Genomic DNA, 16,767 nt, shown 5'->3' with positions numbered 1-16,767 from the left:
TGGGAATGGCTCAGCATTCTCAGGGAATCCTCAGGGACAGCACAGCATTTTCACACAAATCCCTGGCTTTGAGGCAGGGAAGGGCAGAAGGCAACAACTCCAAGCAGTCAGATGCACGGTGCTGTCTCAGAGATGGTTTTCCATGTGCAAGGAAACGAGGCCAACAGGCACACCCATGACATGGCATCTGTCCCACTGAAAGGGCTTTTACTGCTGTGGAACACAAAATGTACTGGCAAAACATCTTTGCTGTGTCAGTAAAAAGAGGATGTTCTTGCCCAGTAGTGAAGTTTTATATAGCAAAACACCTCCAGTAAATTGGAAAAAGTTCCATTTCTTTTATTCAAAATCATTACAATATTATGTTCTGAGATTCTACAAACCCCAGTTGTTCTAATACAAACACTTAGGTAGGATTCCTGCCTGTGTCTGGCCATTGTTATAAATTATATTCATGATTAGTTTTGATAAAATAATTTTCATGACTACAAGCAAGTGCCCTCACTCTTGTCAGAAGCAGAATTCAAGGATGAAACTTGCAGGAGAAGCTCTGGAAAGACTAAAGAATCAGCAGGGATGTTGTTGCTCTGTTCTCCTGGTGCCTGTGGAGCCCCTGAAGGCCGAGCAGCACCTGGAGACCTTTGAGCTCTGCAAGGGCAGGAGCTGAGCCCTCCCAGCCTGGGCTGCAGCCACAGCCCTTCAGCAGCACAGGCACAGCTCCTCAGAGCAGGGGCTCAGCCCAGGAGGGACAAGGCAGAGTTCTCCTGCCAAGTCTGAAATGCAGAGACAGAGTTTCAGATTTCATACTGCAAGCACTGGGTTGGGGTAATCCTGACCCAGGAGGCAGTCAGGAATTAAAGCAGAATGCATTTGCCTTTGTACACAGAACACTAAGATGAGCTTGGAGTTCTTTTTGCATCACTTCCTCTCCATCAGTGACCCAGAGTAGAGGACGGATCACTCTGTGCACACCATAACTTTTGGTAATTGAGTTTTTCACTGCGTATCCTCCATTTATAAATCCTGGATGACTCTGAACAACTTTTGATGTGCCACCTGGTCAGATGTTTGGGAAGTGGTACTTTGATTTCCTTGTTTTGCAGCAGTTCTTCTTGCTGTCCAAAGCTGGCAGAACTTTGCTGCAGGTCAGCTGAGGCAGGTGCTGTAACTAAAGGAAAAGTTACACCATGTGTGTTTGTTGGGAATGGGAATAAAGCACACATGGAATCAATTCTCACACGGAATATGAGCTATAAAACTATTCCTACTGTAATCCTGTACTTTCCAAGCTAGATGCTGGGGTTTTATGACTGGACTCATTAAAAAATTCCATTAGGCAAGAAAAATGTCCAAGATCATAGAAATGGAAGACTCCAATGAGTCTGACCCAGAATTGACATCCTGTAGCAGTTCTCCATCCCTCACCTCCAATTCCCCTACCTGTTCCCAGCTCAGCCTTAGAGCTGCCATGGGGAATGTGGCTCCCAGGAATAAAGAACTGTGGAATGAGTTGCATTGTGAGGCTGGATTTGGGGCCTTGGGATGGCACCTGGAAAAGCCAGAGCAGCAGGGAGACATTTGCTTGGCAGCTCCAGCTGCAGAAACACACAGTCTGTGGGGTAATGTGTGGAATTGTTACAAACAGAAGTGGTGGTTATTCCATCTCCATAATTCAGGATTAAAAAGCACCAGAGTACTCAAATCAGCCACAGGAGTGTGTCCAGTCTGTCCAGCCCTCCTGCTGCTCTTTGTCAGGAATGTCCTTTCCTGGATGAACCCTACTGTACCAGGGCTGTGCTGTTTATCCCCGGTGCCCCATGGAGCCGCAGTGCAAAATCCAGTTTGTACGGAGTTACTCTTTAGCCAGGGGCTTGTTTTCTCCTCAGCACAGAACCAAGAGCAGCCCAACACCCTCACCTGCCAGCACAGCCCACCCTGGGAGCCAGCAGAAGAACAGCCCCTAATTAGGGAGGAATATTAAACGCCATGGAAAGCTTACCCCTGGCACGTGCTTCCGAGTCAGCCCGGCTGGTCTGCGAGCGCCCTTCTCGTGTTCTTTGCCCGGCTCTGCCGCCTCCCTGAAGCTGTCAAAATAGGGGAACTGCAGGAGCTGCTCACAGCTCTGCCTCTCCGCAGGGTCCATCCGGAGGCAGCCCTTAAAAACATGGAGGAGGATCACACAAACACTCCTTACACAGCCCTGCACAGTTCCAGCTGCTCCCCACAGCCCATGGGTACCCCACAGGTACACGTGTTAGTAATTTTTTAATGGATGCTAAGAGTGGCTTTTCAGAGTCAGCACGAAGATTGAGGAGCAGCTAATTATCCAACAATTACAAGGATTAATCATAGAATGGTTTGGGTTGGAAGGGACCTTAAAGACCATCTTGTTCCAACGCCCTGCCCTAGGCAGGGACACCTTCCCCTATCCCAGGCTGCTCCAAGCCCTGTTCAGCCTGGCCTTGGACACTTCCAGGGATGGAGAATCCACAATTGTAGCAGGAATTGTGGCTCAAGGAACAGCTGCAATCCCATGGGGCAGCAAACCAGGTCTATTTTTCAGTGAATCTCTGATAACTCAGTCCCAGACTCTCACACCAGATGATTTGTTTACCCCAGTGCTGGGTTCCTCCACAACCTGGAGTTTCCTCACCTTCATGAGAGCCAGTGCAGAGTATGAAATATTAGGGAATTTCACTTCCAATGGTTCCTGCAGGGGAAACAAAACAACCAGTGAATGGACTCAATATATTAGCAACCTTTTCATTCATCAGGGTACCAAAACCCAGCTTTCCATAGGAACATGACCTCACTAAATGTCTCCATCACTCCATGTGCTCAGAGGCCTGGCAGCACTGAGGATGTGCCACCAGAAATAGGGCAAAGCAGCAGAGATGAAACATTTTTGGACTGCTTTTACAGAGGCTGTAAGTTAAAATGTCATGAGAGTTTCAGCCACCTCCAAATAATATTCTGGTGCACAGTGGCAAAGTAGAGGACAAAGCTTCTGGATAGGGAAAAAACACTGCACAGCAATTCCAGGGCAGGGTGGGAAGGGAGGGAAGTGCAGCTGGAGGCAGCTCTTACCATGCTCTCTGGGTCTGGAATTCTTACCCCACTGAAGAACTGGTTGGTGCTGAACACTTGCTGGTGCCTGGGAATGAGATCCCCTTTGACCAAGAATTTAAAAAAGAAAAAAAAAATGGAGTAATTTACTTAATTTTACAGTGCCTGCATTGAACTTGTATCCTCTAACAAGGCTGATGCCATCCAAGACAGCATCTGAAGAGGTGGAATGCCACCAAGTGAGCCAAGGCAATGTTCTTTTGTGACAATTAATGTCCATTTGGGCCATCACTGATCCCACACCCGTGTGACTGTGCTGAAGGAAAGGGAGGGCCACAAGTGTTCCAGCTTCAGGAGAATTTAACTCCTCCTGGGTGAAATTCTCTTTGGACACTCCTGAGGGTGCTGTACAGGACAAAGCTGGAACACAGCCCCACCTGAACCTGCTGCAGCTTTTCCCCAAGGCAGTTTTTTTGAAGCTCAGAGCACCCCAGAGCGAGGAAAGGGTTAAAATCAAATCCATAGCAAAGGAGGCAGTACAATGCCAACCCCATAATGGCACAGCTTCAATCAAGGAGCTTTGCTCTGTGAGCACTGCCTCACTCCAGCACCTGGATCCAACAATCAATGGGAATCTCCTCTGGCTGAAACCCTGTCATTAAAAATAAATTATATCTGCCTAACACTGGCATTAATGAATTCTGGAGGATCAAGCAATCAGTGATGAACTATTTTTCTAGCTGAGGAGCTTATCTGTTTAAAGCCATTAGTCACCTTTGTAGTTTTATAAACTGCTCAGTTAAAATTACAACTCTCTGTTCATTACAACAAAATCCAGTGAAAAGTGGGGGGTTGTTCGTTGTCACCCAAGAAATCAGATGTTACACACCAAAACTGAAAAGAATCAATGGCACTCGATTATTTTAAGTGTTATGGGGGATAATGGCTCTGTTATTTAACAAACAAACACCAAGTGGCTCCTAAATTCACTGATGAACAACAACAACCACGTGGAACAGTCAAGCTGTGATGTTCACACTGCCCTTCCCAGGCACACAGCCATCAACAGGCCCTGACAACACTTCAGAGACCTCCAAAGCTGGGATGAATTGAATCCAGCTGTTCACAGACCACTGTGTTTGGTACCAAACCCTGAAACACACCTGGACCTTGTAAACCTTTATGCAAAACCTTCCTGGTCCTTTCTGATACAGGCACCTCATGTTTTTGTCTATGTGGAGACAGCTGAAGTTGCTGTGCTACCCCACCCCAGCAGGGGTGGCATCCAGTGGCCACCAAGCTTTCCTAATCCCACATCTTTCCTAATCTACCCTGCACCAGACCCAGCTTCCCAGAGGGTTTGGAGAGTGGAGGGACGGTTCCAGGCAGTCTGCAGGCAGCGATCCCGATCCTCAGCCCGGTTCACCGCAAGCCTGTTAGCACACGTACACAACGCCAGGAACACCCAGCTCTCTCTAAAGGACAGGAACCCCTCAAATAAACCTAAAGGGAGAGATCCGCTGGGTGAATTCCCCCCTGGCCACTCCCCATTCCCAGCACGGAGGGCATCGCTCCAGGGCAAGCGCCGGGGCCGCGGGTGCCGGGGACACTCACCCAGGGTTCTGCGGATCAGGTACAGCTGGTCCGCGTCCGACTTGCCCGGCCACAGGGGCACCCCCGAGAGCAGCTCGGCGAACACGCAGCCGACGGCCCACACGTCCACGGGGGGCCCGTACTGGGTGTCCCCCACCAGCAGCTCCGGGCAGCGGTACCACCGGGTGGCCACGTAGTCGGTGTAGTAGTCACTGGGACCGGCTGGCTCGGGGTCAGGGGAGAGAGACACGGACACAGGAACGCGGGATCAGAGCGAGGCAGAGGAGCCATCGTTACTTTTAGCATTTTGGGGCACCTCCTGGGCAGGCCAGAGCTGCAGGAGCAGGGTGAGTCACTGGCCACCAGCAGAGCCCAGCTTTGGAAACGCCGAGGATCTGCTAAAAATCGAGACCGTGTTTTCCTCCAAATGAAAATGTGCAGAGCTCCACAGCAGGGCCCTGCAGCACCAGTGGGCAGTTCTCAGAACCCATGTGATTTGTCTGAAGAGGAGCTAAAAAAAACCAGATTATTAGGGGGTTTATTTACAACGGAAAATGCGAAGCCATTGTTCGCAGAGGCAGCCAGAGGGGCTTTTCCTGCCAGGGAGCTCCAGCTGTGTCTCCAGCCCTGCAAAAAGAGCGGCTGGGCAGCCCCGAGACGCCCAAGGCCGACTTCCACCTCCCCGTGGCAGCACCCCCAGCGGGGAGCTCGGTTTGTTTACAGATGTTTACAGATGTCACCGCGGTGTCCGGGCTCCCTTCCCTGCACGGTTCAGGAATCTCCACCCAGCCTTCAGCAGAGCTTCCCTGGGAAAACACACAGCTACCACACAGGAGGGTTTGCAGAGCATCAGACACAGGCAAGTGAGGGTTGGCATGGCTCATCCCACACTCCCAGTACATAAAGAGTGTAGATAAATTCAGCACTCACTAAGTATTCGAGCAAATCCGAAGTCACAGAGTTTGATGACCGAGTGCTTTGTTATCAGGATGTTCTCTGGCTTCACATCCCGGTGGATGCACTGGAAGAAGCAGCAAGGTTAGAAGGATTTAACCTGGCCCTCAGATAAATGCAGTCACACCTGGCACACTGTGCCAGGCAGTTCTTCCTGCTGAAAGGGAAGCTGGAAGGATTTCTGAGCAGCGGGACAATGACCTGTCCATAGCCCACCCTTGGGGACAGGCACTGTGCAGGCTCCCAGCTTCAGCTGCCAGCTCTGCATCCCCTAGGCAGCACGGAGGCAGCTCCCTGAACCCCCTGGGAAGCTCCAAATGCCAAATGGTTTTGCTGCCAAAGCTCAGCAAGAGCTCTGCTCAGCACAGGTGAGACACATCCAGAGCCGTGTCCAGCTTGGGACCCTCCAGAGAGGGAAGATGTGACTCCAGTGCCACTGGAATTTACAGGACTGGGGTGTCTGACATCCCAGGAGAGGATGAGGGAGCTGGGACCACCAAGAAAAGGCTCCAGGTGAAGCTCTTCAGTGTGCATGAAATACCTGATGGGAAGGGTAAAGGAGACTGAGCCAGGCTGTTCTTGGTGGTGCACTGAAAGGACACACACCATGGGCACAAACTGAACACACAGGAAATTCCATTGAAACCTAAGCAATTTATTTTATCTTTTGTACTGATGGCATGGCCAGACACCCAAACAGCTTGTCCAGGGAGTCTGTGGAGACTCCAGCCTTGGAGATACTGAAATCCTGACTGGAAAAGTTTCTGAACAGCCTGTTCCAGCTGAGCCAGACTGACTGGAAGGGTTGGATGAGATCTCCAGAGCCCCCTTCCAATACCAGCAATTCTGTGACTCTTTAGATGTGACCTCGTCCTTCACAACTGAATTTGGGCTTGGCAAAGAATTTCTGCTGATCAAACTAACCTTTATTTCTTTTGTTCTACTCAACTCACTGGGGTCTCACCCACGTTGTCCCTCTCCCATCATCACCTCAGAGCAAACACCTTGGACTTTCCTTGCCAAGCTGGTGGTAAATTATTGTGTCTCCTCCTGAGGACTGAAATGCTGCTTATTAAACCACTGTCATGGAGCTCCAGAAAGGGCAGCTGCACAAAACCTCATTAGCTGTGATCTACAGCAGCTCAGGCTGCAGCATCCCATTGTTCCCTCTGCTCTCAAACTCCACTATATCTTCCAGACTGAGCAGGGGAACAGGAAAAGACTCAAACCAACAAATCTTGGAAGCAGGAGAGACCTGTGGCCAAGTTCCTGCGGCTCAACTGGACGTAATTCCCTCAGCAAAGACAAAACACCCATTCCAGAGCCATCTCTTAAATCTGCCCCACTCTTCAATCTCAAATGTTGGCAGATGAACAAAAATAAAGACAATTAGAGCTAAGTTTGCCTAAGAAACTTCTCCAAAAGGCTCCTTCTCCTTCCCTGCTTCTTAAATTCCCACTGATGTATCTGACACGCACACAGCTCGTGTCTCCCTCCACAGAGCAGAGGAGGGAGTAAAAAGGGTTTACTGTGTCTCACTTTTGAAATCTTTTCACTGATGCCATAATTCAACCCCATGCCAGTCAAGTGAAGGACTTTCTGTGAAATCAGCCACAGTTTGCTCATGTCCCAACTGATGAGCTGGTAGGGCAGGTTCCTGAAGGGCAGCAGTAGTGCAGGGCCCAGGGAATCACACAAGGATCATTCCCATTCCTCCTGGAGGCTTGTCCAAGGTCATTAGAGCAAATTATTCCCTGACAGCCAAGCCAAGGGGCCTGTGTGACAGTGAAGGCAGCTGGTGTGGGTATACACCAGTATTTCAGATGTGTTTCCTGTTCAAAACAGGAGATTCCACCTGATTCCATCCCATGAAAGCTCTGGAATCAGGAAAATGCCAACAGAACGCCCCTCTCTCCTCCAAGGCCACGTTCCAGCAATCACTGGTGCAGCTCAGGGGACTCACATTGTGTTTATGGCAGAAGTTCACAGCCTGCAGGGTCTGCCAGGTTATGCTCTTCACCAGGTACTCTGGCACCCTGTTGGAAAAAACCACAGTTTTATTTTGGCCACTAATAACAAATTCACTATTTCAGGGAAAATGAGTGCTGACATTGTACAGGGATCTCTGAGCAAAACCATCAGGGAAGTCAGGAAACACTTCCAAAGCCAGTCAGTGCAACAAGGATTTATGTCTGGCACCACTGTCACAGCCAGCAAGGGCTGCCACTGTGACACACAGCAAAGTGAGTCCATCTCAGACCCTGTCCTAGGATTCCTGGCAATCCTGAAGTGCCAGCAGGAATTTCTGCCTCAGCACCTCTCAGGGCTGGAACTGCTGGAGTATCCATGGTGTAGATACATGGAATGCTGCCATGGCACTGATTGTGCAGAGTGGAGAGGTGAAAGATGGGCCAGGGAAGGGTGCTCAGACCAGAGTATAAAGCTCTGCTTTGGTTTGGATCCCCCTCCTTCCCTCCCACAGCCAGCAAACTTCCCAGCCCCCTCTCCTTTCTTTCAGTTACTGGGCAACAGTTCTTGAACTTCCTTGGCTGTCTGTAATGATCTTCCACAACCCCAGGAAAGGCAGAAGTGACAATCTTGGCGTTTTCCAACTCAAACACAATTTTATTTCACATGTTGAGTGCTGAAAAGCTTCTGATTCGTAATAAAGAAAAAAACTACCCCAAACCAAACCAAAACAATGCAAGCCTGAGTTTTTCTTTGGAGCATGGCTTTCACTTTGTGCTGTCAGTGGGTCGGTGACACTCTGCTGACACTGTGAGGAGAGATTCCTTCCAGAAACATCCCAGAATGGTGGGAGTGCTGCTGTGACAGCTTGAAAAGGGGATGGAGTTGGTCAAATGAGCTGGAATCAGCACATGCCCACCCATGTTAACCCGACCATGAAAGACTTGACCATCTATCTGCCCCAGCAAAGCTGAAAAGCAAAGCATGCAGCCAGCTGCTCCATGTTTGCTCTGACCAACAGTCAGCAATTGGGAAGCATTTCCTTCAGGAGAGTTATCCATCCCCTCTTCAGATTCCAGGGAACAGGTTCAAAGTGGGGTGGCAGCTCACGAAGCTGTCAGCTTTGTCACATGCTCCTTTTTCCTGGTGCTCCTCACCGGGGAGAAAGGGAGTGAACAACAAGCTCTTGTTTACTCAACCCCCCCGTGCTGCAGGCACATTCACAAGCTGTGAAACGATTTATGGACTTCTGCTTAGCATTTTCCAGCACCAAGGGATAATTAGGGACAGAGGCAGTGGTGTTAACAAGGTGTGGACGGAACAAACCCCGTGCGGAGCTCACACTTGGTGCAAGCACCTGTTCGAAGAGGAGCTTTGCAGAGAGGTGCAGGCACAGCTCTTAGGAATTAGCCCTCGCTCTGAAGGGCTCAGAGTGTTCAAAAGTGTAGATGTGGCACTTGGGGACAACGCTTTAATGGTGAACACGGCAGTGCTGCATTAACAGCTGGACTCGATGGTCTCAAAGCTTTTCCAACCCAAGTGACTCTGCAAGTCGCCGATTCCGTGTCTGGGTGCCGCAGTGCCCCAGCGACGGGAGCAGTGGAAGGAGCAGCAAAGCTGCTCGCAAGGCGCGGTTCGCTGCTCCCCCGGCAGCCAGAGCTCTCCCAAACGCTCGGCTCGGCGCTCCCGTCTCCGCGGTGAGCGGGGCTGTGCGGGAACGCGGCTCCCACACCGCTCCTGTGCCAAACCACAGCAACTGGGCTGAGAAACCTCTCCTGTAATTAATGAGATCCCTCTGGAAAGCCACGGGGCAGCAGCACGGACACCCCGTGCTCGGGTGCTCCGGGGCAGAGGGGCACTCACTCACCCGCGGGGGTGCTTGTCCAGCTCATGCAGCACGGTGTGCTCGCAGTACTCCAACACCAGGTGCAGCCGCCGCTTCCTCCTGAACACCTCGAGCAGCTTCACCAGGTTGGGGTGTTTGAGTTGCTGCAACACACAGAGCGAGGGCAGGGTGAGGGTGGGGGGCACAGGTTTGTCCCGCAGGGTCACAATGCCTTAAGCTGAACCCTTTCTACAAGCACAACTCAGCCTCTTATTTTGTACTTATTCTGGGAGCAGAGCTCAATGGGTGGGCAAGAAGCTCTGCTCAGTGTTCAGCCCTGCCCTCTGGCACGGGGAAGGCCCGATGTCCCCCTTGTCCTTGGATATTGGGAAGGAATTCCTGGCTGGGAGGGTGGGCAGGCCCTGGCACAGGGTGCCCAGAGCAGCTGTGGCTGTCCCTGGATCCCTGGAAGTGTTCAAAGCCAGACTGGCCAGGGCTTGGAGCAGCCTGGGACAGTGGAAGGTGTCCCTGCCATGGAATGGGATGATTGGAATCCCTTCCAACCCAAACCATCCTGGGATTCTATGGTTTCAAGAGCCTGCAAACTCCCACTCCACGTCCCTTGGCTCCTGGCCACAAAAATCCCGTGGTCTGAAGGTGTTTACTGGGCAGAAAAATCATTTATCAAGACCCATAATATTCTACTGATGAAACACAATGTCACTCCATCTCTGACAAACAGGAGTTGCCTAAGCTAGGAAGTGCCTCAACAAACAAACAAACAGTCACTATTTGCAGAGAAAAAGCTGAAAAGAGTCAAGCAGGTCTGCACTTGTTAAAGTCAACAGTGATCAACACAGATCCTGCTGTGCCTGGCTGCAGTAGCTTTGGATCCTTAAGGATGATGCAGCTCCCAGCTGCTTTACAAGGGACTTCTGCCATGATTATTTTCCTTTTCAGATGTTTAACATCATTTAAATCTTAATGTAAATCTAGCATTATTCACTGAAATAACATAGCTACATGTCTTGTGTTTACTTTGGATAGGAGAAAAACTTTGGCTGCTTCTTCCAAAATGTAACAGAAAAATAATTATGCTTTTTCCTAGATGACTGTTTTGCTAGGATAGCAGGTGTGCAAATCATGAGCCCCCTGGAAAAAGTGCCAAGGTGACACTTCCCATTTCTTGGAACACAAAGCTGAGGGTACTGTGTGCCATCACCCAGCAGCAAGTTTGTAACAAAGAAAAGGAAATATTTTTTTTCACACAACGCATTCCTAAAGCCTCAGGACACTATGGAGACCAAATGAACACACGAGCTCCAAAGAGATGGGACAGAGTCCCAAAAGTCTGCAGATGGATGAAGCAACAGGCACAGCTTTTGCTGCAGAATCCTTGCCCAGGAGCTGGGAGTGTGAAAAGAAACCTTTACCCAATCCTCTCCTCCTTTCTCCTGGGTCTCTCCTCATTTCTGCATGCTGGACAGACCTGGGGTGTGACTCACTGCAGATGCTCCTGTGTTTTTATTTCATGGGGAAAATAAAGCCAGAGACTGAAGGTGTAACTCATTTCTGAAGGAGTAACCCATTTCTGTGAGAGGATGAGCGCTCAGAGAGGTCAGGAGAGGATCAGCAAGGACAAGGTTCACTGCTGCCACTTCTGCTGTCACTTCATGTGGAATACCTGACCCTACACAGCCCCTGGCATTCAATCCACAGCTGCATCCTGCACAACCAGAGGCTCAGAAAGGGCGTTTGAAGGAGCTGGGGCAGATTTATCAACTGTGGAGCAGGGAGAGCTGTGTCCCCTGGCTGTCCCTCTCCTCGTGCTGCCCAACCTCGCTTTCTGCCCATGTGTTTTACAGCGGCTCCAGCTATCCCGGGGAATCTCCTGGGCGCAGAGGGGTCTGTGACACACACCAAGGGCAGAGCTGTGCCCACAGCGGCCAGGACATCGCTGGCTCGGCGGGGGACAGAGCCTGGCTCGCTCCCCCTGTGCAGGGCACACCGTGACTCCGGCACAGGAGCCGGCACCTGCGGCTGCTCACGGCCGTGCCTCAGCTCCCACCGGCTCCTGCCTGGGCCGGGCAGATCCCCCGGATTCCCTGGCACCGGCTTTCTGACCTGGGCGCTTCATGGTGCCCCTTCACAGCCGTCTCTTTGCTTTCCCCATCACCTCATGCCCCGTCTCTTCATGGCTGCCCTCACACCCCGTCGCCTCACGGCGCCCCGTCCCCTCAAGACACTCTGTCCCCTCCTCGCTGTTCTCACACCTTGCAGCCTCACGATGTCCCTTCATGGATGTCCTCACACCCTGACCCCTCACGACCGTCCCCGGCAGCTCCCTCAGGGCTGGCCATGGCCGGCAGAGGGGTCCGTCCCTCCGCGCCCGCCCACCTTGAGCATGCGGATCTCCCTCAGGGCGATCTTCCGGATCACCGGGTCCTCCTCGGACTCCAGGAACTTCTTGATGGCCACAATCTGCCCCGTGTCCTTGTTGCGGCACTTGAAGACGACGCCGTAGGAGCCAGCCCCGACCTTGCCCAGCTTCTCGTAGCGCTCCATGGCCGGGCGGCCCCGCCGCGCTCTGCCGCCGCCTCAGCGCGGAGCCGGGGCGGGCCCCGAGCGGGGGAGTCGCCCCGGCGGGTACGGCCCCAGAACCGCCCCGGGGACACCGCCACGGCCGGGACGGGCCCGGGGAGAAGGGAGGGAGGGACAGCGGGGATCCCCATGGCCGCTGCGGGGCCGTACACTCACTCCGCGCCTCACGATCCCCCCGGGCTTCATGCCCCGCAGCGCCGTGTCCACTCATGGACTGGGTCGGAAGGGACCTTAGAGACCACAGCTCCAACCACCCTGCCATGATCGCGTTGTTTTTACACCTCTCTGCCTTTCCAGAGGATCGCTAGGTTTGACTCCGTTTTCCTGCAGGGTTGGAAGGGCAACATCTTTCCACAGGGTCTGCACTTCCCTCTGGCACTGGGGGTTTCCCTGAACATCTTCCCACTGGTATCTCAGGTCTCTGCCGCTGAATGGGCTCCTGCCAGCAGCCAGACCCTTCCTTTGGTCGAATTTTCCATCCCTTACCATCCTGTTCTCTTTCCTGGTGCACCCGCCTGGGTCCCTGGATCCTCATCCCTCTCCTCATCCCCTGACCAAGGTGGCCTTTTGTGGTGGTAATTGCTTTCAATATTAGATCTGAATATGAGTGTGGGCACCCCACTCCATCTCATGCCTCCTCCCTCCCCAGTCCTTTCCTGAGGTGCTTCCCAACTCAGAACAAAGACCCACTAATTATTTTTCTTCCCAAGCCACATTCATCAGGGATGTGCAGTCCTCACATTCCAGCTGCCAAGATTGACCCCCCTAACCATCTCCTGCAGAGGGGGAATATTGCTGTATATTTATTTATAAATATAACTGCCAGTAACTGGCAGTTGTGTTGTCCAAAGCCACGTTCATTACATTATTTTTTCAGTCTCCTTTTCCCTCTACCTTGGCAGATCCCTGAAGATCTGGAGCTGGCTGGATCCTCCCCAGAGCCCTCTGACAAGGTATTGTTCCCAGCGAGCCACCAAGCACAAATCAAATAAAGCAGTTTATTTGGCATAGACTGAACTGCAACAGAAATTCCCGTGGAACAAAGCCTGGTTACACAAACTGAACGAGTGCAGTTATGAGTCTCAGTTACACCTAACGACGAAACAAGGTAAAAAAAAGCACATTTCAGAGTCTCCCAGTCTTGTCCTTTCCATCCAGAGACACCGTGGCTCCCCTGATGCGTTGTACCTTTCTTCTTTACAGAGATGTCAGCACAATTCCAGCTGTATTTTTTACTTGCAAGGAATTTGGTTAGGAAATCCAAAGAGATTAATCCACAGACTGCTCTTCCCATGCTGTCTGTACTTCCAAGAGCTCTGGGAGCCTGTTTTAAGGCTTTCAAGTCGGGTACATGACCTCGTGCATCCAATAATTAAAATTTTGATAAATGTTGAGCGAGGAAGGAGGGGCTGAGCAAGCTTTTGCTTCATCACCCCCAAGCTCCCCTTATTTAAACTTCTCAAGCCTGGTTTAAATTCCACAAAAACAAAGGTACAGACAATACCAGACTAAATTAAACAGTCAAACACAAATTATACTGATCAGAGTCACTGAGGCTGGCTGGAACACACAAATCTGCTCTGTGGTACGGAACAAAAGTGAGGTTTTACACTAGGAAACAGCATCTTGCAGATCATGCCAAAAAATGCCACTGTCTATGAAACCAGCACTAAGCATTTCACAACATGCCATTAGAAATGCTTCAACAGCTAAAAAGGGTTTGATTAAACGAGGACTTTCCTAAGTTTATTCTTTATGATCCAGCAAAACATCAGCAATTCGTGTCAAAGAAAAAGACTTTCAGCTCGTTATTTCTGCATGACAGTGTCATGACCTAAGAGTTATTTACTCCAGTTATTCCCCATAAATATCCAGATTTTATTTACAGGTTTCTCTAGTCTTTTAGAGATCTCCTTTAAGTGTTTTCAAAGATGAAGCTGAAATTACCTTCTGTAGTGAATGAGGTAAATTAAGAAGTGTTTGCTCTACAATATCTACACCTGGTGCTTCACTTCACCTTAATTTTTGTTTTAAAGACCAGGAGAGGCACCGTTTGAGGTTAATCACCAGTCACTGTTACCTGTGGAGAAGTAATTTCAATACTAGAGAACCCCTTTAAAAGACAAAAAAATCACACGTCCTGCTGTTAATACTGCTGAGCCAATTCCAGCTGACCATCCCTAAAGCACATTTTTCATGCTCTGTGGAGTGATCCATAAATTTCATCTGTACACTTAGTACTTTTTAAGCTTTGACACAGTGTCAGAACTGAAAAGCTTGACTTGATTTGGATGTCAAGTCAGCAAGAATTAGTTTTGAATGACAGTGGCTAAAATGCTGAATGTGTGCAGGGCTGTTTCCCCCTCTGGACCTTCCCTGAGCCATCACGTGGGCCCAGACAATTCCCTCCCTGTTAAATTATGGATCATGGAGCCCGATGCCAACACAGCACCAAACCACTCCCAGCTCTCACACACCTTTCCTGCTCTGCTCAAATGACCTGGGAATTCCAGCTTCTCCTTCCTAGGCAGCAGATCTCAGGAGCTGAACAGGCATTTAATTAAAAACCCCTTCAATTCCAACGTTTCTGAGCATTGGAATTCTGCACCTGCCCGAGGAGTGTTCACATCAAAGCCAGCAGGGTAATGTGAGGTAGTAAAACCAGATGCTCTCCTGGAGTCAGTCTATATTTAATGGTACCTCAAGAATTTTAATTAATGAGGAAGACAAAAGGAACCGATGTGACTCTTCAATGGAGAAAGAGAAAGGATTAAAAAAATTGCAGGTGACCAAAAAGTGATCAAAGCTTGGATACAGAATACTGGTTCTTATCATGTTTATTTATACTCACAGCTGGGGCAGCAGCCATCCCCAAAGCACAGCAGCTGGAATGCTGCTCAGGCTCAGCTGTGGCTCCAGGCTCCCCTCTGGAACAGCATAAATAAACCACACGTCGTGGGCAGTTGGATACATGATACTTTCATTCATTAAGGATGATGACCTGCTACAATTTCCACTTCATGTCACAAGGCTTATCCCTAATTTATGAAAATAAAGCATATATGTTTTGTACATTTTTATATATATATGTATAAATATATATATAAAATATACACACTGCCAGGCAACTTCACACACGTGCACACGCGCACACACACGTGGATATTGTACACAGCCACCCAGGAGCAACAGGTCTGATATCAATATTCTACTTTGTGTACACACACCCTACGTCTAGGAAGTAAGAAAATCCCTTTTATGGCAATTCTGCAGGCAGAAAAATCGGTACAAAATACTTTGTTGTACAAAACTGCATTTTTTTTACATGATCACCCAACACGGTAACACACCCCTCAGTAATGCACTACATCCCTACAAGGAAAAAGAATAATCAAATCTTTATACAATTGTAAAAAAAAAAAAAAAAAAAAAAAAGTAAGCTGCTCTGCAACCTTCCTTTGCTAAAAGTTAGACATTACCCCATCCTAGCAGCAGATTAATAAATAAGGATTAAATAGTCTATTATACAAAGCCATACCCCATGGCAGATTTAAAACCAAAAAGCTCTGCAGATACTTTCACTTCCTACACAAATCTTTGTTTTATTAAGAATAAGACTCAGTATAAAACAGGGCAACAGCCAGCACTAGATCTGTATCTACAGAATAAAAGGAAAACCCAAGGGAAGGGAAATATTTAACAGTTTATGGCACCTTTACTGCAGAACAAGTTTCAAGGCTCTGTTTCCCTAGAACTAACGAGTAAAGGGCTCTTTATCTCAGCTTTTATTAAGCAAACTCGACATAACCAACCACACAGTGGCAAGAGACAGAACCAGCTGTTCCCAGCTGCAAAAATGGATTGATTCCCACCCTAAACCCCAAGACAGCTCGGGTGTCAGACGAGAAGCGGCCAAGTCCCGGTTTCCTGCAGCTCCTGGGTCCCAGCGTGGCCAGTCCCCTCTGCTCTTTGGGGTGGGTGCTGCTCAGTAGCTGTTCTCATGTCCAGCCAGGATGTAGAGGTTGCTGTGAGCTGTGGGGTTTTCTGTGGGCCTGCTCTCCAGCACAACCACTCTGCAACCAAACACAAACGGGATCCACAGTTAGGGGCAAAGAACAGCTCTGGGTGTGACTCCAGAGGAGGAAACTCAGGGGGTTCTACAGATTGGAGACAGAGGTTCTCCCAGATATCTTGGGTGTTTCATTCTTTAACCAGTTCCCTCATTTTCCAGCATCACTTCTGATAAAAACACTCAAGATATAGTGGAAGGGTTGGAGCTGGATGATTTTTAAGGTCCCTTCCAACCCGATCCATTCTGTAATTCCATGATCCCATTCATCTACAGCCCAAATGTTTATCCCTCCTACATCTTCTGATAAGCAACCTCAACAATTCTCCTCCCTCCTAAATATTTATCACCTTATGGCTTCAAAAGGATCACTGAACCCCATCCCTGCCTTTGTCCTGTTGGATCACGTTCCTGTGGGCCACTCTGGAAAATGATTCTCCACTTGTCTTGGCACACTGAACACTGCTGGACCTTGACCATCAGCTGGTTGGGCCTTTGAGCTCCCCACTCCCTCCCAAATGCTGAGCATTTCTCTGCACCAATTCCTGTTGTTTTTAGGATTAATCTTGTCTCTGCTTTTTGTTTCCCTCCAAGAGTTTCCAAATGAAGTCTCTGAACAGCCTCTGTCCCTGATCCTCACCTCTGTACCCAAGCAGCTCTGGAGTGATTCAAGGTAAAAAGGTGATCCACA

General features: G+C 49.7%; 2 protein-coding genes across 5 annotated transcripts in view; both read right to left on the bottom strand.

The window, feature by feature from the left end:
* Positions 1-75: 75 nt before the first annotated feature.
* CDKL1 (cyclin dependent kinase like 1) lies at positions 76-12,058 on the bottom strand. Of its 4 annotated transcripts, none has more exons than XM_041409935.1 (9): positions 11,804-12,058; positions 9,449-9,570; positions 7,577-7,649; positions 5,590-5,680; positions 4,681-4,881; positions 3,088-3,170; positions 2,654-2,710; positions 2,000-2,084; positions 76-1,168 (listed from the first exon to the last, which is right to left on the bottom strand). In XM_041409935.1, exons 1-9 carry the CDS (start codon positions 11,969-11,971, stop codon positions 933-935), a joined length of 1,116 nt encoding a protein of 371 aa, XP_041265869.1. In that variant the 5' UTR covers positions 11,972-12,058; the 3' UTR covers positions 76-932. The 4 variants fall into 4 exon arrangements, with proteins under 4 accessions (XP_041265869.1, XP_041265885.1, XP_041265877.1 ...); XM_041409951.1 differs by having other exon boundaries at positions 2,000-2,155; positions 11,804-12,024; XM_041409943.1 differs by having other exon boundaries at positions 3,115-3,170; positions 11,804-12,024.
* Positions 12,059-12,991: 933 nt separating this feature from the next.
* The window catches only part of MAP4K5 (mitogen-activated protein kinase kinase kinase kinase 5), a 60,709-nt gene continuing 56,933 nt past the window's right edge, over positions 12,992-16,767 (bottom strand). Inside the window, exon 33 of the mRNA XM_041410239.1 lies at positions 12,992-16,080. Coding sequence (XP_041266173.1) covers positions 15,993-16,080 — 88 coding nt within the window. The 3' untranslated portion in view covers positions 12,992-15,992. The remainder of the gene's footprint in view (positions 16,081-16,767) is intronic.

Source organism: Onychostruthus taczanowskii, unplaced genomic scaffold (genome assembly GCF_017590055.1).
Source record: "Onychostruthus taczanowskii isolate IOZ18803 unplaced genomic scaffold, ASM1759005v1 scaffold100, whole genome shotgun sequence".
NCBI classification, from domain to species: Eukaryota; Metazoa; Chordata; class Aves; order Passeriformes; family Passeridae; genus Onychostruthus; species Onychostruthus taczanowskii.
The sequence above is the reverse complement of the archived record's forward strand: the minus strand, read 5'-3'. Positions and strand labels throughout refer to the sequence as shown.